The 22,536-nt window shown below is 34.4% G+C and overlaps 1 protein-coding gene across 1 annotated transcript; it reads right to left on the bottom strand.

The window, feature by feature from the left end:
• Positions 1-1,174: 1,174 nt before the first annotated feature.
• Positions 1,175-19,907, bottom strand: LOC150102563 (uncharacterized). Its single transcript, XM_090399499.1, has 10 exons — positions 19,839-19,907; positions 16,392-16,500; positions 13,659-13,696; positions 10,599-10,708; positions 9,310-9,379; positions 6,741-6,796; positions 6,007-6,101; positions 4,397-4,455; positions 4,267-4,302; positions 1,175-1,782 (listed from the first exon to the last, which is right to left on the bottom strand). The coding sequence occupies exons 1-10, from the start codon at positions 19,899-19,901 to the stop codon at positions 1,216-1,218; spliced, it is 1,203 nt and encodes a 400-aa protein (XP_090255625.1). The 5' UTR covers positions 19,902-19,907; the 3' UTR covers positions 1,175-1,215.
• Between the last annotated feature and the right edge of the window lie 2,629 nt (positions 19,908-22,536).

The following is a 22,536-nucleotide window of genomic DNA, read 5'->3' as shown; positions in this document are numbered from 1 at the left end:
AGGAAGTTATCCACCATGATACCGAGTGAACGATCGGTGAGAAAGCTGACCATCCAGTAACAGACAGTAGCAGATAGACCAGAGAATTGCAATCTGTTTTTAGTAAGTCTCGATGCCAGACACAATCAGGTGCTCTGGAAATGCCATGAGCAACAGCACGTGTTTCTCCAGATCTTTCTGTTATACCGCATGTTTAGTGGTGGGTGACATCACTCTAGATGTCGCACCTAGGGTGAATCCATACTGGTGGTCATTGATTAACTGATGGGTATCTAGTGAAAGAATTGAGTGGTGGTAAATTTCTCCGTTTGATTAAAGTACAATGAGGTAAATTGTGTGATGTGACGATAGTTTAACTGCGGACTTTCCTTTTTATTTTATTTTCGGAATAGGTTGGATATATGTTTGCTTCTCTTCCACGTAGTGGGATAAGTGCTGGCTAAGTACAAAAGATTGTAGAGACGATATAAGACAGATAGTTTCTAAAGCACAAGGTTCAAGTACAATTGGAGAGATGCCATCGGGATCAGAAAACTATTTAGTGTTTAAGTTGTTTAATGTTCTTCTGTTGTGTCTTTTTTTTTTTTTTTTGTCGACAAAAACTACAGGACATATTGTTAACTCGTGGCTTGGAAAGTGGCCAGGAATTTTGGATGAATCGGAAGGCTTCATGCCAGTGAGGATAATTCTGTGACTCGCTCAGAGCCGGTGTTATCATACTTATTGCGCATTAAAAATTATCAAATTGAGGGAGAAAATATGAGAGGTTATTTCAATATTTATTTATTATGTGTAGAAGGTAACAAATAGAAATCACCATTTGTACATTATAAATGAAAAAGAAAAAGAAAGATAACATATTTAAGGTGATGTCTACACGTTTCAGTTGGCAATGGAAAGCGACACGAATAACTTGCTTCGTACCAACACTGAATTCTTCCGGAAGTTGAAATGACCTCTTCCCAGCTTAAAAAAAAAAAAAAAGTCAAATATGCGTTCTGATCAATTCAGTTTCGAGTCTTTGTAAACAATCTAAGAGTTGATTGTCGGATTCTGAAACCGTATAGCACATTATTTCATCCTACAGTAAGACGGAGAATCATTTGATACCATCCACCAGTCATTATTTTTATCAACTACGTTTCTTAAATATAGATGGGAAACAAATGTCGAAATGCATTGTGAACCTTATCTCACAAATGGCTGGTCATTGGATCAGTGTTTCCAGCCATTGTCATCACTCTCGCTGAATTCCCCGCTTTTACTGTGACGGCTGCTGTATGTTGAATTGGACAACTCAGATGCGTAACTTGCTGTGGAACTCAGCTGCGACCTATGACTTGGTAGTAACAGAGAAGAGAAAACGGCGTCGTCTGGAGTGACGCGAGTGTCAGTTAGGGATTCAATGAGTTTGGTCTCGGACATGACCAAGTCGTCATCTCCATACTCATCCCGCAGTCTCGGTTCTCTTTCTTCTTGAAGAGTGTCTAGTTGCAAATCAAGAGAATTATTTGTACGAGAGGTCTGCTGGCGGTCGTCTCCACCTGGTGAACAATTATTAATAACAGGTTCTTCGCCATTTTCCATCTCCGGTAAGAAATTGTTTTCTTGAATATTGTGGTTCATCTTTTCTTCTAAGTCGAAGCTCTGTTCAAGAATATGAAGCCTTGCTAGTCCCTTATCGCTGAGAGTCAACAAAGTCTTTTCCAAATCTTCTATCCTACGCTTTGCTTTTCGGAGATCCAAGTTTCTTTGCTCAATTTGATAGCTCAGGTGCTTACACTGAAATACACACAAATACTTTTAGTGCATGTCTTTTTATGCGTTTTTAAACCATTGTAAAAATGAATTCTGATTGAATGACGCTATATCTAAATAACAAATAAATAAATAAATAAATAAACTTCATATTTTGAAAATAGTGAAAATTAAGAAATTAGAATTTGAGATTTAATAACTGATTATTATGGAAAAAATACGATATCTCAATCAAAATCAATCATCTGAAGCTTAAAAACTGATATTGTAGAAATTGGTAACAAGTTTTAGACTTGAGATAGCTGAACAGTCTGAACCGTTCAAGTTGAGATCTGAAGTGCCTTGTTGAGATCTCAACCTGAACGGTTTGCGAACTATAAAATAATATTTTTAAGGAAACCATAGAAAATCTTACCCTGATGTTCTTTGATGTTTAAATTCGGGTTATCTGTTAGCCCACAAAATTTGGAAATGAACATATAATAGTCCTACTTTTTCCATTGCAGAAACCCTATTAAAATTATTTGAGTATTAATTCTTCAGTCTACAAAAAAGGGCTTACTTTCAGGGCTAATATATTATGGCGAAAAAAAAAAATTAAAGAATTCAACTCGAAAACTAAGATCTCCATAGGGATTGTGAAAGATATTTCTAGAAGGTAACATTCAAGAAGTGTTAAAATTAAATTGTGAGACTTGAAAGACATAATAAGATTTCTTTTACTGCCTTTTTTGGAAATCTTATAATAAGTTGGCTCCAGCAAAGATTTCGAGCTCGTGTTCTTTGTCGATTTTGGTTTTACATGCTGCAAAATAGAGAAAACAAAACTGGACAGATGAACACGTGCGATTAACCAACCTGAACATTGACCGAAACAGTCGAGTTGCTTCGTCTGAAGCTCAAAATAACTCGGATAACTCACATGATTTCGAAGCAATGAAGATTAAGATTTAGCAATTCAATCGAGAAAAATATAATTTTCCACTTATTTAAATTGTACCAAAAAATATAAAAAATACTCGTTAAAAAGTGGCATTTTGAATTTTTTAAAAATGAGCAAATAAGTTGTGGTTAATAACCAAAAAATAATAAATGGGTTAGTAGAGTTATCCCTTAAGAATAGTTTATACTGCCTCTCAGCCGAAACACTCTACATTAAAAGGACAAACAACATCGTTTAATTTAATCTTACTGGTTTCGTCTTTGTGCTGTATTTCTGTTCCTCTCTAATAAACAACAGTACGATACAAAATGATGTGACAAAAAAAAAAAAGTACGTAATACGAGTAATAATACGAAACGTGAATTTAGAAAATAAGACTTTTCGTAAAGAAAATGAGCCAAATCAAATGGATTTAACTAGAGGAATTTCGCTGATACTATTTAACTAAACTAATTTAATATCAGGATACCACAAATTGAACACATTAGTTCCTGGCTGTTTATATTGCCACAATAAACGAAATATGTATTTCGTTACACCAGCCAGTGATTATCATCAAATGTTATTTACAGCTGAAAATGTTTTCATAAAGCCTCTCTCTTTTTTCCCTCCAATTTGATGCTGGTATATAATCGAAGTGCTTAAAATAACTCAGACCTAATGACAAAAAATAAAAACGTTTCACCTTAATCTAAGGCTTTGGGGAGAGATGGAGGCCATCTTGGTATTTTATGCTTTGAAAACTAACTCTTATCTCATCTTCCCTTTTGAGTTAAGCGTGCCCTGTAACGGACAAGTACTTTTAGCTTCTTAGAAACCTGATTACTACTTGTCATAGGACAATTAATCCTGCCTGCATTTTCTTCTATGTCTGTCAATATGCGTGTATCCCTCTGGGCTGTTTATCTTTTGCAGAATGAAAAAGTCGAGTTTCCCAAGAAGAAAATCCTTCCACCTCCATATGAGAGCGGTAGCACCTTCACTTGAGAAGTCTTTCCAGTAAAAGGTCGCCGTCAATATCAACTGAGCTATGGAGGCGCTTCTCTGCTCTCGGTTATAATAATAATAAGAAGAAGAAGATAATTTTCAGCTCTTTAAAGCACAGAATGATGCTGTGGTCTTTTGAATACTTCTCCCTCTTCTGATTTCGCACTTACTAATTATATCAATATTTCACAGTCATAATGCTCAAAAGGTACTAATTCCATAATGTCTAAAGGATATTTTAAAGATGAACTTTAGTACTGTTTTCCTAACTGGTATGGGCATCCTTTATCTTCCAGTTTTTCAACATACTTTTCTTTCTAGAACAATGAACGTCCAGCTGATCAAATGATCAACTTTTTAGACGCCTTGTTTAGGGAAAAAATGTTAAGTTGCAACTATGTAGACATACTAAAGCATCACGGCGATATATTAATACGATTATTAATGAGTTGCAAACTGTTGCCCTAGTTGTTTATAATATGTTCGATCCCAAATTTCCTTGAAGAATGTTAATGTGTCTCAGTAATAATTTGGTCTACTAAGATGCTTAAACACAGATTGATAAATGTTGCACATACCTTAGTGGTTAATCCCTTTATTTGGCTCTCTGGTCCCTAAAGAACAATAAAGTTCATTAACAGTTTTTCTTCTAATTGTGAAATGGTGGGGGGGAAAAATGCATACATGCATATTGATAGGTATACTTACAGTTGTCTGCCTGATACGAAGATCTTCAATTAAAGCCCTAATTTCGCTGATATCTTCACCTGTAAGTAAAAAATAATTAAGTACCTGTTATCTCCTTTGTTTACCTGAAGTAGTCTTTAAAAATAAAAATAAAAACTAGTAATCAAGACACAGAACGTCATAAAATAGAATTCCCTCTTGCAAGAAAATTATCTTTTGCAGTCGCTGATTTTTCGTTAGCAGTTTTTATTTTCATCTGCGACGTTCTGTGAAGATTACCGAAGAACCGTCTGTGCAAAAACTCGTTAGTTAGTTAGTTGTTAACATATAAAGTCATTTTGACGCCGAATAGTTACTCCCGTACTTCAATGGGCTGCTTTGGGAGGGGAGCCTTCTGCTAGAAGAAGTGCTAGGGGCGTAGATGCCCTTTCCACAAAGAATTAGTAGAACAATTACAAACGCCCTTTCCCCTGGCGTGATTCGAATCCTCAGCCTCTTGGCTGGAGAGCGAATACACTGATCACTCGGCCAACCAGGCCGTTGCAAAATCGCGTCCCCATTCTGAAATAGTATCAGGGAAATGAAAATCGCTGATTCTATACATTTCTTTATAGAATCTGTTCGCTAATGTGACACAACGAAATGGTGATAAACTGTTAATCCTGATTAACAGTTTATCTGACCTGAACTGTTCTGAAAGGAAATTGTTTTCGCTTCGATGCACATTGTAAATGACTTTTTTCGACTTCTAATATGATTTAAACCAAAAGACTAGCAAAATTGTTGATAGGAATAAAGTCGTATAGACAAATAAGGCAACGTTTGAAGGTAATCGTTATTTACATTTGTGCGCAGCCATTTTTATTTACTTATGTAATAGTTATTTTCTCTCCTTTAACGCTATTACTGCTATGCAAATAAACTCACGGCTGTTGCATGACTCAAGGAACAAAGATCACAAGCATTTTCCTGTTAATCGAAGTTGATGTTTTAGAATTTTTTTTTTCCAGCATATTTCTTTCACCACACATTTGCAATTTGTCTTATTTGCGATTTAAACAATAAAAATGCATAAAATATTTTTCAGAACTGAATATGATAAAAATAATATTTTTATGACTTCCACCCAGTAAAGCTTGTAAACCTGTAGTCGCCGATTGAAACAACATCTATTAACCTGACTTCATTTTATCATCGTATCAATTCATTTTGCAACTCCCGCATATTACTTCTTTTCTGTTGGATTGCAATTACAGAAAAGATAGAAAACCTGCACATTATTTTTTAACCTTTATTGCAATGTCTGAGTAATGATTCTTCGAATTTTGTGTAAAACTGAAGTGTTCTTTTAATCAAACTTGATTTTAAATTCGTGAAAATTGAAAGTCTTTGTCTTATTCCTAAACTAAAGGCAAATTCAACTACACGTGCTTGTTATAGAACTATAACGACAAAGTTGGCTTCAAAAATGTAGGTTTTTCTCTCTTCCTAAGGGTTGCATTGTTCTTTAATTTCGTCAGAGAGAGATGTAGAATCTCCAAGAGATTTTGTAATGAAAACTTATATCTTTTACAACAGAAACTGCTTTCACTTAATAAGGAAATAATCATATGAAGACTGAATATACTCACGCTGTAAATTTTCTTTGGGTCCTGTGCTTTGTTCAGATGTCTCAAGGAATGAGTCGACATTGGACGTCTGTTTAGCTGTGATGTTCGTTCGCATCCTAAAATGAAGATAAAGATTAATTTAGAGAAACCACTTTCTATGATTCCTCAAACTATTGGGATACTACTCAAGTTCATTTTTATTGATAATCCCACGCTTTCTCATCAAATAGCGTGTATATCAAAATAATTAAATTATTGAATTATTTCATTTTTTGTTATTGTAATCATAAGCACGCTAATTATTGTAATTGCAAAAAAGTCAATATATCATTTATAATTAGTTTGGTTGTATTGAAAGATACAGGGAATTTAAAACTAACTCCGTGGCCTGTAAACCAATGTTAATATATTGATTCTTCCTGTTCAATGGAATTTTTTTTGGCGTCCATCAATTGAAAATGTATCCTTCAAGATTGATGGAGGAACAACCACTCTCCTACAGCAAGTATTTTAGCATGCTCTTATGGGGATGGATTTGGTGGTGTGGAATGTATATAGGCCACGAACGTGAAACATATTCTTGATTATAAAGTGTTTATAAATATTTTCATGTTATAATACTCTAGGATAAGATCCCACTAACGTTGGTCTCTGATAAAAAAAAATTATATGTGTATATATATAATATATATATAAAAAAGTGAAAACCAAATTTCCAAGGTCAAAAATAATCTTACGATTTCCGACATACATACCTTTCTTTGGCTTGATATTCCAACAAAGCTTTCGCCTCTGGATATTCAACGAGAACCTGCAAGACAGTGGAAATCAGCATTAGTTAATCAATTATGGGCTTTAAGTTTGTTGTTCAGAAGAATTTTGATTTATATTTCAAGATATGTAAAATGTTATATTCCATTAAGAGGTATTCCGTTCCTTTAAACTGTATTCTGATTGTATTTCTTTAAAATGTGCTTAAAGGAACACAGACAATTTTCTTCTGGAAAAAGAGAACTATTCTTGAACTTGCCACTCTTGTTGACCGAGTGGTTATCGTATCCGCTCTCCAACCGACAGGTCGTGGGTTCGAATCCCGTCGTGGGGATGGATGTTTGTGATTGTCTTTAGGTGGAAGATTTAGATGAATTTCATCTCTCGGTGTGAGACCACGACCATCCCACTTATTGGAGGCTTGAAATGGCTTGAATAAGTTTCATGTTCGGTCTCTAGAACAGGCTTTCAGGACTATGTAAAAAATATACAAAAATATAAATTCAATACAAATCGAAAAATATCCTTAGCCCGCGCACAGTACGAATGTACTATTAGGTTTAGAAATTAACCTTTCATGGGTGGGAACCACATCAAAAATAAATAAATAAAAACTCCAGGAAAAGCAACCGAGTCTGGTTTCTATGATCGTTGTGGTTCATGAGCTGTTGCATATTTCGTGAACACTATTAAATGCCATAATTTCCCTATATGTCGTATATTTCTGGAAAAAAGAGGAATAGTTTCCTTGAATAATTCTGGTGAGTCCGACATCTATCCAGTATCCATCTCCAGTAGCATGGAAACAATCCTATGCAATTCATTCCAAATAAAGGAAATAAAAACCAGTCATCAAGCTATTGTTCCTTTCTCCTCACCTCGATTCTCGAAAAGAAAAAAAAAAACCATAAAGTCGAATGACTTTTTCGCTACGGGGAAATTAATCAGTACTACCAATTAATCAGTAATCTCCAGTATGGATTCCTGCACACTTGGCCCACAGCGGATCTGATTTACATCATCCATCTTTGGAGAAGGAAATGAAAAAAAGTCGGTGAAAGTCATGTGGTCGCTCTTAAACATTTTCAGGACATTTGAGCGAGTGTGGCACAAACGCTTACTTATCAAACCGCTGTTATGGCCTATAGTCCAATCATTGCAAAGGATGGTCAACATCTTTACTGTCAAATTTCAAACATACCCAACTATCTTCTCCTTTTCTTTCGTCCCGTCTGCATATATTCCTTTGGATAGTCTTCCTCGCCGTTTTCCTAAACACGACAACCGCGCTTAAAAATAAATAAAATAAAATAAATAAAAACATACCAACAGTTCATTCTTTCTTCTCCTTTTCCGCACATGATATGCAACAGGTTTTGCATCCTTTCGTATTTGTGGTTGATATTTAAAATGCTAAATTAGGTTTATGTTAATCCGTTTTACTAATTATTTCATTTGAATTTTTGCATTTCCTAATCAAGCTGTAAATATTATGATCTCGTATGTTCTGTTTATGTGATGGAATTAAAATTTTCCTCTCATTTGGCATGACGACATATTTGCTTTCGTGCGCTTCCAAATTAATTATTCCATACTGATGAAAATAGAGTCGGTTGTACTTATTACATGAGTTGGATAACTTCGCCATTGTACTAGCTAGATTAGTAAGCGTGATCAAGAGGTTTTACTCTTGTCAGTCCAGAATTTATAATGCTAATAGAAGATTGCTTCTGCGCTTGTATTTATCGAGTACAATAAAGAAGTAAATTATCTGGTTCAGTCTTCTAAAAGGGTATTTTGGATATTTATTTATTTTTTGTTTTCTATTTCCATTTCTATTTAGCATTTCATGCTGAAATTTTATCACTTTCATGGAAAACTATCACCCTTTCATAGAATTTGTATATTTCAGTAATGCTCGCTTCCATAGGTGCAGTTTGGCAAGTATAGAGAGGGATGTCGCGCTAAAAATTTTAAGGGATAAGAGTTTTCAGCTTCCTAGATCCCAGGCCGATGAATAGGACAACCATTACTTTGCAGATCAACAAATTCTAGCATCTACCCATAAGTTTAAAGATAGTTTTAACCAAATTTAAAAACTGGAACATTACAGACAAATTAGTCTTGAGATACGCGCTTCATTATTTTCTAGGATAATTTAGGTAGGTCCAGGCTCAACTTGTACCTATTAGGGGTGTAATACAAAGACAATGAAGAAGACAGGTGTAATATAAAGAGCTCGTTATTTTTACAGTTAGGATTTTTTACACCAAATTTATGAAATTGTCTTCACTAAGTGTTGTGGAATAACTTCGAGACCGAAATATGTAAATGTTGTAGGTGGAAGGTAGATTAATTTGTTTAATTAAAAATACATTAAAAACTGTGAGTATGCATTATAGAACAATTAGTTCATACAATCAGGATTAACATTTAAATTAAAGAGAGACTGAGGAGAATTATTATAGCATAATTTTATAATATAATAATAAAAATAGAAAAAAATTAATATAATATTCATTTTGCTTGGCAGAACGTCATGACAATACTTACGCCCATTAAATCTTTCCTGGACAGACAGAGAAGCTCAGAGTAACCTACCGATCTCACATTTGCCGTCCTTCTGAAATTCACAAAGATGATTGCTTCAATTTGTTAAAATCACTCTGGTATTATTATCATAGAAACTGGATAAAATCAAATCTAAACGTTTATCTTCATTTACTACAAAACAGAAGTTCATTTATTAAATAAACAATTTTTTTTCATTTATAACATGTTCAAATAAATGAATAAAATAGATTTCTTGAGGTTACAAAGAGATCAAATCATAAAACATTTTTAAAAAATATAAACGGAGTTTATAACCCACATTTAATTTGTACAACATTAGGCCTTACAAAAAGTTCCAAGAATGAAAATATCTTTCATAATTACACAAAGTCAGCGCTTGTGTTGGCGTAGATGGGAATGCCATCCCACCTCGAAACCCAGGAAAAGTTTAAACTACGGATGCATACACACTTATCAGTTTTCAAAATTCTCCTGTGGTCCATCTAACCAAGCTTCAAAGACTTCGGATAGCAGGATTTCGTTGTTCGGCATCCCTGCAGTAAATCATCTTGCCAGCTTTTCGCATACTACTGCTCTTTACTTAAATTACATCCCTTCGTCTATTCTACACCTGATTTATATATATATACAAGTGTCTCTCTATTCTGCTTATAACTCTGGCAAGCAATGTGATTTTCAGCTTGGTTGTTGAAGAGAAATACTTGATTATCTGGCGTCATATTTTGAAAATTCTCGTATATTGTACTATCTTTATATTTTACGCAGAGTACACAATACTCGTTTACTTTCTTCTCCTTTCGTTAAATATTATTCAACGTTTCTCGCATTTACTCTTGCTAAAATTTATTGTGAAATTACACGCTTTTGTTGTTGTTAAAAACTTGTCCCATACTCGCACTAGGAAGTCGTTGATTCGCTATTAGATGATTTGTGTTTCATATGCAGACCTCCTTTCGTTTTAATACTTTTGTGTATGAGGAAAAGAACGTAATTTCTCTGAAATTTTGTATGTAAAGTATATAGAAGGATGTCGACTTTGCCGTTCATGAGTACGTATGTAACTAAACATTTATAGTGCAGAACAGCGGAATAAGATGATAACATTGATATACACAGTATATATCTTTGAAAACTTTAAACATGTTAACTGCAGATGAAAATTTTAAAGCCCTTTAATAAAAAGAAAATGAAACGTACGCGCGCGAGTGCATACATACACATGTACACTTTTTGATGGCATAGAATAGTATTTATTTTTCTAGACTTACCTGTTCTGAACGCCATCCAACTTTAACAAACTAATTTCACCAAAATAATTGCCTTTTGATAATACCGCTACTACTGTTTCTTCTCCATTTACAGGATTTACTACCATTACCTGGGAACAAATGAAGAAAACAATATATGAGTTCATAAACATGTCATCTTTTAATGCTTTATAAAAATATACATTTCAAACAAACACCTATTTGGAAAAGCATTTTCAGGCGAAATAACAAAAATGCGCGTAAAAAGAGTCAAAGTAATATAAATACGAGTAAAACTGAATGGCAGAGATCAGGAATTGTCAGACAAGAAACAAAATTTCAATATACAAGAGGAGAAAGGAGAAATCAAGATTCTTCTGATCTCTTTCTGGCAAAGAAATCAAAGGAAACAGCAAATACAGTTCGTTTGGTTATTTATTAAGATGTTTCGAGATCATCAATTCTGAATCCATAATAGAAAATGCATGAAGTCCTGCATTTTTTAAATAATATTGACACGACGAAGGGGAAATTGAGTTAAGAATTACTTGCGAGAAAACTACTGTCATAAAGCATCAGTGGTTTTATGTCTGTTCTCAGACGTACGAGTTATGAGTGGTCTCAGTATAGCTAATCTGGTTACTCCGAGAAACTCTCTGAATTTACAAGAATTAAAACTTCTCACATCCAGTTGAAAAAAAATCGTATAACTTAGTCATCAGTGGAAAATACCCAGAAAAATCTTCGCGTTCTTTACAGGATTTCAAACGGGATCTTTTCAATTAAGGGCCACGGCATCCTCTCTATTGCATTCAATGCAACTTCAAAAATTGAGTGATGCTCGAAAGAAACTGATGAATTTATATTCAGCAAAACACTTGACAGAAAGACCAACATTCATGCATGAGACCGATTTTCTACTTTTGGAATCGTAAAAGCAATTTAGGATTTTAAAAAAAAAGAAAAGAAAAAAAGACAGTATTATTAATGATTAAATGCACATTAAAGAAACTAAGTTTCTTAGGTGCACATTAAATGCACCTAAGAAACTAAGTCTAGGCAAGTGTGATGTCTGTAAACTGCGTATTTGTTCTCTGGAACATAGTTTAAGAGAGGAAAAACCCTCTCACAGACCTGCTATTTCACCTTTGGGTGAAAAGCCCTTTTATAATGTATGAAATAGTATCATCATGTCATGCAATGGTACAGGTTAATAAGTTTTCTTTTTCGAAGCTGACCACATAAAATAAGTAACGCACCAGAAAGAATGAGATTTACTTAGTATTACAGTTGGTTTCACTAGGAGTAACAGCTAAATCGTGAATATTTTCATTTGGCGTGTGGCCAAAAATTTATCTTGTCACCATTCATTGCGAGGTCCGTAATAAAATAACGGGGTACATTGGGTGCAATTATTATTGGCGGCCAGCTGCATATTTAGACGGTGTTTGATGTGTTCACAGAGATGAATGGCAAATATCTGAAACAGAGAATCCGTTTTTAGTGAAAAAAGGTAAAATAAGGTTTTGAAATACTAACCCATGTGTTATGGAGATGACACCGCCCTAACTTCTTATCCTTAATCGGGCCAAATATTTGTTTCAAGGCAGAGAACATGTTAATCCTGATAATCGTCTGGACTTCGAACAAATTAATATATTGACAAGTGATTGTGATGGGTATGCAACAATAGCTATTTAAAGTTCGAAATGACAGCAGAAAAACTAAATATTATAGATATCTTAAAATTAATTCAAAATGAAAATTTGGGCATAATTTTTTCGCAGAAGTTCGGCAAAAAGAACAGTTCTAAAACAGCGACGAACTTGATCCCATCCATCTTTCTTTCTTTTTTTTTTTTTCTTTTTCATTCCGGAAATATACTGTATATAAACACAAGTCATACTCGCTACACAAACCCAGAAAAGTACTATTGCAGTTTTAAATAACTTTGATATTCTTGTAAAATAATTCCTGTAGCTATTTCGAAAGCTTACCCGAAGAAGCTTGCTTTGAACTCGATCGCCATATTGATATTGACGGTAAATTATCATTTATAAGTAATTTTTAATCTAATTTAATTTAGCGATTCATATGTAGCGTATTCTTCGGTTGTGACCATTAACTGCTTCTTCTTGATTTCAACAGTGCTTCATTAAATCATCCATCCTGGAGCTGATAATAGGAACTGTTTAGTTCCATTTATAGCTTTCGCTTTAGTAAAAGATAATGCTACAGGTCGCACCAAAGGATATTCCTACTATGAAAATGTTGAAACTTCAATTACTGTTCAGCTGTTGGTCAAATTCTGCCTTCTGTGTTACTTTCCTGAAGTGTATGGTGTAATCGTTATTTATTACGTTATTAGCTAAATTCGAGATATTCTAAATTCTGAGTCACTCCGCTATTCTTCTGCACTGGCAACGATAAACCGTCAGCAAACCGCCAGTGAACAATGGCGGTTGCTTTTTCCTTTTTATTTGTGTCTCCGAGTTTCTCGTCTGTTACTTTTGGTGAAACTAATGGTAAGACTGCATAGACTACAAAATAAAAATGCAGTCCTTTGTGTTTATAATCAAATACAGCAATGTCCTAAAAGAAATACCGTTTCATGAAATTTATTGGCATTTCCATGCCCTCTGTATTTCATAATTTCTCATCTATTATGGAAATTAAAGTGATTAATTTTATATATTTATATTTATTTTAATGATCAGAAACATGTTTGTTTCTGATATATTAACATAAATATAAATATTCGAAAATAAATACATAAATAATAAATGTATGCACTGTTTTCAAACATACGAAAAAGGAAAGTGTTATTGGGGGGGGGGATATATATAACCATCAAGGTACTTATTTTAGGATTGAATTGTTTTATTCCTTTGCGTACCTAAATGTTAAACACTGAACAATTATAGTTAATATTCATTGAGCATTACTATAATTTCATGTAGAATGTTATATTTTACGTTGTATTATAAGCAGAATTCAATGAAAATCAGATTTTTATTGTAGGGTTTTCGTTGGGAAGTGCGGTTGGCATTTAACAGCATGTATAAGCAGAAGACAACTTACCTCCACTTTCCCGTGGTTGATGATATACATTTCCCTACCTTGATGAGAATGAAATAAAGAAATAACACATTAATGACTGCAGGACACATTATAGTAACAAAAACTGAAATATTAATTTAAAAAATTGTTAAAATATGTCTCGCTAGTGTAGTAGTAAAATTCATCTCCCATATGTAATGATGATTGGTTAAATACTTGCACGATATTTAATCTATTCGAACGAATTTTTTGTTCACATTGACATAAGGTTGGTGATTGCTCCTTGATCTTAATTTAAAAAAGTATGATTATTCTGAAAATATATGCAAATTTATATTAATATAGAGGAAGAAACTATAGTAGTCAAACTGCACATGGTTGCACATGCATGGAGCAGGGGATAAGACAAAATTTAAGAGAGGTGAGTAGAATGAAGACAGCACCAGGAATGGATTAAATAATGCATTAATGACAATATTTCGCCTCTGTTATTTGTATCGAGACATTATTGAAGATGCAATATAAGAATGATAGTGTGCTCACAAGTAACACACACACACACACACACACACTAAAAAGTGGAAGTGATTAAAGGTACACTCTATGGGCATTGGGAAATAACTTTGATTGCTGGGCGGAAGGTCTAAGAATAACAATTTCCCATATCTTGAGATTTTTCAACAGAAAACCATGTCGAATTGGTTTTTAAGATATGCTACTGATGATTAAAAAAAGTCTCATGTTTGTACTTGTAGTGACGAGTAGTAGTTCCCCCCCCCCATTTAAATCTGTGCAAGGTGCCATGACATGGTTTACTAGGCCCGTACTGACCTTAACAGTAATAATGAATCTATTTCTTATGATTAAACCAGGGATCTAAATGATTTTTTGTATCTGTATGTAAACTATACAGTGCAGGAAGTTGTTGGATTTCTTTTAGATTACGAAGCTTGTGTAAGGATATCAGTTAGCCTAGGCAACAATTTCACAGTAGCCCTTCTTGAAGTTCCTACCTTAAACACCAAATCAAATAAAAAATGCAGCGTCTAGTGAACAACTGGTTTTCATATTGCCAACAATAAGTTATAGCTAACATTTACGTGTGAGCACCCCTTCAAAAAAAAAAAAAAAATATCTCTAACAAATCATTCTTCGCTCTTTATAGTTTACTTAAAAAAAAAAAAAAAAGTCCTTACGAGAGCGAATGAGGGCAATGTCGCTTTTCAGTACTACTGAAAAACAAGGAAAAAATGAACGCGTTGCTTAGAAATTAAACTGCTTGCAGACTTTCAGATTACGACTCTACTCACTTCCAGAAGAAAAAAATATCAAAAATGTTACTCAAAGGCAACTTCCTTGCCTAGTGAATTAATAAAAATACTAACCCTTTTGGTTTCCAAGCCTTCCCCCCCCCCCGGATAAACGGATTATCAAAAATCCGTATATTTAATAACTCTCTCCAACCTACAGTAAATATTGCCAAGTTCTTCCTTCTGCAGATTAACCAAAATCTTTAATCTCCTTACCTCTCCTTACGCCCATACCTCTTCTATAAAAAAAAATATTACCCATTTTGATCAGAAATTTAATCTTAAGTAGTACTGAAGTACTCACCTTAAGTACTGATATTGGTCAGTTTTTGACATCACTTCTGTATTCACAGTATTCCGCTAACTTCTTATCAGTAATTAAAAATAATTTTCATACTAATATCATGATGGTCACTGCATTTCGAAGAACAAAATATACAAACAGAGAGCAGGAATAGTTTCTACATGGAACATTTTGAAAGCATGCTATTCTTAACCTGCTATCTGGTTAAGATACATTGTTGATGCATTCTCATTTGGCTACGTGGCTTACGAAGAGACACATTTCTCTATCACCTTGAACGACAACATCCAAAAATCTATTATTTTTATGCCCATTTAGCCTACTTTCGTTTAGGAGTACCTTTTTTTATAATGTCATTGGCTTTTTACTTAATTTTTAGGGCATTGCTGATGTTTTATAGACAGATATATGAAAAATATATAGGAAGGATAATTCGGACATACCTTTGTAGGATGTTGTGGTTGTCTCCTTATTCAGTGGCATCCGGCGTATGGCGATATACATTCATCTGCTGTTGAAGTATGACTGAAAGGAAGGGGATCGAAAATGTGGGGATAGAGAGATGTGGGAGAATTATTGGTGAGGCAGGAGGTATGCGAACTTTTAAAAACCAGTTTTTTTTTTTTTTATTAGGATGGGCAGAGAATTTTTTGGGAGGGAGGATATGATGCGATAGGATCAACGAGGCGTGAGCCGTTCCAACAGTGTGTCGTTTTCGGAGCTCGTGCGGGGAAGTCTCTGACTTCCCCCACGAGCTCCGAAAACGACACACTGTCGAAACGGAACTCTTCTAGATTCTAACTGCATTATATTTCCAAACGTATCGGGACACCTGAACGTAAGCACTTAAGTTGCTTACAGGCTTTCGGCAACAATGTTTTTTTTTTTTTAATGTTCTTCAAATTTGTATTACCAATAGCAAAGCACTCTATGAAATATAAAGTAATCTCTGGTTTCAACGTATTCTTTACTCTATAATTTTAATATTTATAATGAAATGTATAATTCACCAGCGTCTCTAATGAATATCAATTTTGAGATTTATGTTGGGCCTTTACGATCTGCGCAGCCGTACATTACCCTTTCCCTTCCTTCAGTGAGAATTCCTTAAAAGAAATAATTCCACTAAACAGAACTCACCTGTTTCTCCAGCCTTACAAATATAATCTCCAGGAGAATATATCTGGGAACGTAATTTCAGAACCAGTTCGCTCAAAAAGTTGTGTTCACATTGCTCGAAGATCCTTACCTGGAATGAGAAAAAAAAAAAAAGATTAAAAATGCCATATGGAGATCTCTAAACTTTCAAGAACCAGATTTACTTGTACTGACAGACACGATGTGCTTTTATTATTATTATTATTATTATTATGTTAGCGCTTCATTTTTTTTTTTTTTTTGGTTCCTTAAAATAGTTGTGCTCTGATAATTACAATCTTTATTCCTAATAATTCCTAATAATGATATCTTCAATTATAAGAAGAAACTTGTGATTGTAATTATCGGTACTGTTTAAGAGTTAGTTTTGCGGTTAACAATGCATAATTAATTACCATAAATGCATAAAATCTCCCAATGCGGCGAGAAGAAAAATAATCTCAAGGTATCCAGTGGGATTCTCTCAGTTATATTTTGAAAGTTTGTTGCATGACTCAGAAAAGAATTAGTCACAGCAGGCCATTGTATTGAAATCAGATTGACTTTCTTAAACCGAAGTCGATAACGTCTGTAAAGCGTCACTATACAGACTTTATGGATACTAAAGGCAACACTATAGATCAGCGGTTCTCAAACTTTTATGGTCTCAGGACTTTACACTCTTAATAGTTATTGAGAACCCCAAAAGAGTTTTTGTTTATGTGGGTTAATATCTATCGATATTTACCGCATTAGAATTTAAAAGTGAGATTTTAAAAAAATATTTATTTATTAATGCACTTAAAAATAACAATAATAAGCTCATTACATGTTAACATAAATAACATATTTTTTTTTATTAAAAAAATTATATTTTCTCAGCAAAAAAAAAATAGTGAGAAGACCGGCATTGTTTTGCATTTTTGCAAATCTCTTCACTGTCTGGCTTAATAAAAGACAGCGGGATTCTTATCTGTTTCTGCATTCCATCTTTTGAGATGTTTTGTTTGGAGTATATGAAGAACATTCCACTGTACACTCAGATTGACATATTGAAAGTGAAAAGGCAAATACTGTAACGTCTTGTTATTATTATAATTATTATTATTAAATAGTTTTGACCTCGCGGATCCCCCCCCCCCCAAAGGGTCTCGAGGATCCCATGGGTCCGTGGACCATACTTTTAAGAAACGCTGCTATAGATATCCAGTTTGTTGTCTGCATCCATTTAATCTCGCTAGCAGCATGCTAAATCATTGCCGTTAACTAGATTACAGTTGAGCAGTCGGTGGGCAAATAGTCTGTTTTGCATCCCACAAGTTGTACATTCGAGTCTCGCTTCCGTGTAGTTTGTAAGTCTTGAGGGTAGATGGATTTCATCCTCAATGTAAAACAATCACTACCGTGCTACCGCCTGGAGTAGCCTGAGAAAATGCCATGTTTCTTTCGAGAGAAGGGTTCCCGGATTAAGTTTCTCTGTCTATACATTCTATGGACTCGTAGCTAAATGAACAAGTTCTGTGAAAATGAATGCGAGCGTGTATGAAATGCAAAGAATACATATATTATTTCACATACCCCTAACGTGTGTGAAATTCGCACCTTACTATTGCTGCAGAACATATCCAAGCATAAAAGGGGATAGTATTTAGGCTTGGGAGGCGTTCTTTATATAAGCTTTGTATACGACTTTTCTTTGTTGAATTACAGGTTTCTTTTATTCTCACTAAATAAACTATGCGCTGGAATTGCTGTGTCATTATTACCTTATACAGCAATGAACCGGTAGCTTTGATACTTCAATGTGTAAACGTATGTGGGGAGATTGCATTGATCATAAATAAACTTACGAAGGATGGAAACCATCTATTCACCGATTTTCAGAAGTTCGCTAAAAGAAAGTTGCATATTCTTCAAACAGGGAGCAAGCGGAACACTCTTGCTGTTCCGTTTTCTTTTATATATATATATATATTATTTAGTAGTTATATGAAGAGCCAATGGCTTCAATTAGGCGACATAATCTAACTTTATATGTCGCCGAATTGAAACCTTTGGCTCTTCATATAATTAATAATTTATTAGGACGCCTTCTTTGCAATTCTCATAGTAGGGTATATGTAAGTTCTGTATGCTACAAACTTGGTATTTCTAGGTCTACCTACTCACTGATGAGACCTCAAAGGTCGAAACCGGTATGGGTAGTGACCTTCTCTCACTCATAATGTAGAACAGCTCCCAGGAGCTGGGTTTCACATTATGGGGAAATATCAAGAATAGTGATCGGAGCTTGCCCCACCCTTACCATGAGTTGCCTCAGTGTTGCACTCCCTAAAGGGTCAGTTGTAACGCTATCCAGGTATTTGCTTACGCTTGGACTCGCCGAACTTTATATATTTACTATATTCGGCATGAAACTCTTTGAGTTTCTTATTCGGCTATGAAACAATATGGGATGTAAAATCCCTTAACTTAAATAAGTATATTTAGTAGATTCCTATCAACTAGATAAAATATGCTTCTAGGATTGAATTGCTTACAACTAGGCTTCTTTATAAGGAGAGGCTATACAAAATAAAGTTCGGTTCTGAGTTCAATAATCAGAATGGAACTTTAGATTTGTTCTAAAAGATTTATTTTAGATCCAGCTATGTTTAAAGTGAACCTCCCTTTTTTCTCTAAATTACATAAGCATGTGGAGCTTCCGTAAGCACAGTCAGTATTGACGATGCCGTTTGGTTGGAAAGAACTGAGAGAGAGAGAGAGAGAGAGAGAGAGAGAGAGAGGGGTTCTTTATAAGAACTTTTCAATTAACTTTTTAGTTGAAGGTGAGTTAGACTCATAAGAAGGTGGAATGTTTTTTCCTCCGGGAAACTCGGGGTTTTCATCTCACAAAACAGGCCAGAAGAACACACACGTAATACTCTGGTCGTAAATCCAGAAGAACAGCAATACAACATAAAGCATGTTTGTTTCTTAAGAATATGTTAAATCACATATTTACTTATTTAAAAGGGTAGAAACAGTAAAATCAGAAAATGTGACAGGAAAGTTTTTGCACAGTACATATTCAAACTTTCATTTCACACATAATTTTGATTCTTTTTATGCTTTAATAATTGGTTATTTTATTGTTTCCAGTTTTAAATAATTCGTTCAGTATCTGTGTCGTAAATAAATGATGTAATACCTGTTTTTTTTTCGATAAAGTGATGAATTAGTGCTGCGGGCATTTAATTTATATGAAAAATTTGGTTAATAGTTAAAAATCTAATGTTTGGTATCAGTTAGGAGCCTTGAGCGATAATCAATTTCTATTTCGGTGTATTTTTTGTATATTTGTGGCGAACAGAAACCGCCATTTAAAATTTCAATTATTGATTGCAAATAGAATTTTACTGAATTTACTCACTGAACCTACACAAAAGAATTCTATTTACCACCACTTACCTTGCGAAGAATATCCAGGTGAACGTGGATAGCAATTTCAGCACGCAAACGTTCCGGTAGCATGCCAAGTAATCGTGATTCATCGACAGCTTGAGTTCTAAAGGACAATCAAACATCAGGTATAAGAACAGAACTTAGAGAATGTCATAAAATGAGATACGTTTAATATTCCTCTATTGAGTAGCTGGTTTAAACATTAAAGATTCATGGCTAAACGTTAAATATTATTTTTAACATCGAGTGGGGTACTCAGGCGCGGGAACAGGTACTTAAACCACTCCAGTTTAAGCATTGTCTACTCAGCAGTTATATTTTTGTTTTCTGCATTACAGTACTAAATATATAGATATTTAAAAAGATATAATCCACAAAAATTATTTTAATTAGCTGATCCATTGCAAAATTTTATTCCCCATTCTGAAATCGGAAGTTGGAATATAAATTTTGCAGTTCTTCCGAACTATGACGACTCTAAGACTACGCAGGACTAAGTTAAGAAAACAATCCGTAGTGGATATGAAATGCAGTTTTATTTAGGAAACAAAATCGCACAATGGTGTAACGATTATGACTAGCATAATCATTAAAATGTGTGATGCGTAACACAGCTTCCACGCTTTGCTTAGAAGCTGTGTTACGCACTTGGAATACTGTGCACATCCAAGTGCGTAACACAGCTTACATCAATGTGTTACGTAAGACATTGATGTAAGCTGTGTTTACATCAATGTGTTACGTAAGACATTGATGTAAGCTGTGTTTACATCAATGTAAACACAGCTTACATCAATGTAAGCTGTGTTTACATTGATTTTAAGCTCCCATCAAAAACCGATATCCGAAACGAATTGTTTTGTCGTTAAGTACCTCTTTCGGATAGGATAGAACGTTATGACGTTCTATCTGTGGATGTGATGTTTGTTTTGTTCCATGAAAGGCTAAATAAGTCACCCCAAGAAGAAATATGATTTTGGCCGGAAATCTGAGTATTATCAAAAGTGAGGAAGAGTAAAGCAAGATCGTTCTGGAGAGAAATAAGGAAGGACTGAAGTTCACCAGATTATCCTTGTCTCATTGAAGAATGACAAGGAAAATCAGTGTTTAAGACACAGGTTATGAAAATCTTGAAGCTTGCATCAATTGAATACTATAGAGTTTGTGAAATGAAGATGAAGAGGGGTGGATTGTGTTGCCATCAGCAAAACTATGAGTTGGAGTTGTTAGTGCCAGAATGTCATTGATGTATAGGAGAAATATATAGCGCCCCGAGCACTAATAACTCCGGTATTGGATGGGAAATCTGACGAGTGGAAACCATCATGACACGTAGTGAACACCATTACAGTATCTTGGAATTTAAGCCTCTTAAACCCGATCTTAAAGCTTTGGAAATACCAAAGCCATCATATCAATTTTTTCCAATTTTTTTCTAGTTTGTTCCAAAAGCTGCTTAAGGTTGACTATAAGATCTATTGTGGAATGATAGTGGCGGAATTCATATTGATATTTGACTAACTGGTGACAAATATTTGACTAACCTGATATCATGACGACATTATTTTAACTTTCACCAGTTAGTTTGTTTTTCAGAAAACTGAGATAAAGGCGAAAAGATAGTTGTTTAATAACTGACAGCTAGCTATCTTAACGTCGCTATTTTATGAAAGGCTGAATATAGTTTCGCTTCCATGTGTTTGGTAAATGCCGTACAAGTATGATAACCTGCAAACGATATAGAATGGGGGGGGGGGAGCGGGCTTATTTCTAGAGTGCAAATTTTGAGCATAGTTAGAAAGAATACCATCCGAACCAGAAAACATTCCAAGCGATTAAGCATTCTTGTTTTTCCGGCAGAAGATCAGGGGAACCATGCAGTGGATTGTTCTTGATATAGTGAGAGACGATTTGCCTTGGTCGCGTATACAGGGGACATCTTCGGACAGTGTTACAATGGTAATACGGAATACCGTTTTACACACAAGATGGTATTCCATATTACCCGAAGTGCCTCTACAGATTTTTGTGGTTATTATTATTTTTTAAAATAATTTTAGTTATATTTTATTATTTTTAATACTTTTTAATTTTGAGGGAAATTTTTCAATAGTATTTTCTATAATATTCCCAACACAGCCATAATCAGACTGCATCTAGATACGATCTGCATAGTAAGCGGCAGTAGGATTATTCGCTAGCTAATCGGGAAGCCTCGTGATGCATTAATTACCGATGATTCACTGATACACAAAATATTTGTCACTAACTGGTGACAAATATTTGATTCTCTTGACTAACCTGATAGCCAGTAGTATGACGGCATTATTTTAATGCCGTCATACTTTCACCAGTTAGTTTGTTTTTCAGAGAATTGGGATAAAAGCGAAAAGATAGTTATTTAATAACTGATAGCTAGCTATCTAGCTAATCCTGTGTACTGTCGTTAATAATCCGCACTGCATGTAAGAAGGGAAAGGTGAATACAGAAACCGGAGACCTTGTTCTGGGGATAAAACATGGTAGCACTCACTTTAAGCCTCCAATAAGCAAAAGTGTCGTGTTGCATCGGGCGATTAAAGTCATGCCACATAGAATAAGTTTGTTAAAGATAGGTTATATGTCAAAATACTGAAGAACAGAATCAATCCTATGCTACAGTAGAAAATATTATAAATGAAGAACAGAATGGATTTAGAAAAGG

The sequence above is a fragment of the Typopeltis vanoorti genome, chromosome 10 (genome assembly GCF_054136105.1).
Source record: "Typopeltis vanoorti isolate ZY-2024b chromosome 10, IOZ_Tvanoo_1.0, whole genome shotgun sequence".
Lineage (NCBI taxonomy): Eukaryota > Metazoa > Arthropoda > Arachnida > Uropygi > Thelyphonidae > Typopeltis > Typopeltis vanoorti.
Note: the sequence above shows the minus strand (reverse complement) of the source record. Positions and strands in the feature narration are given on the sequence as shown.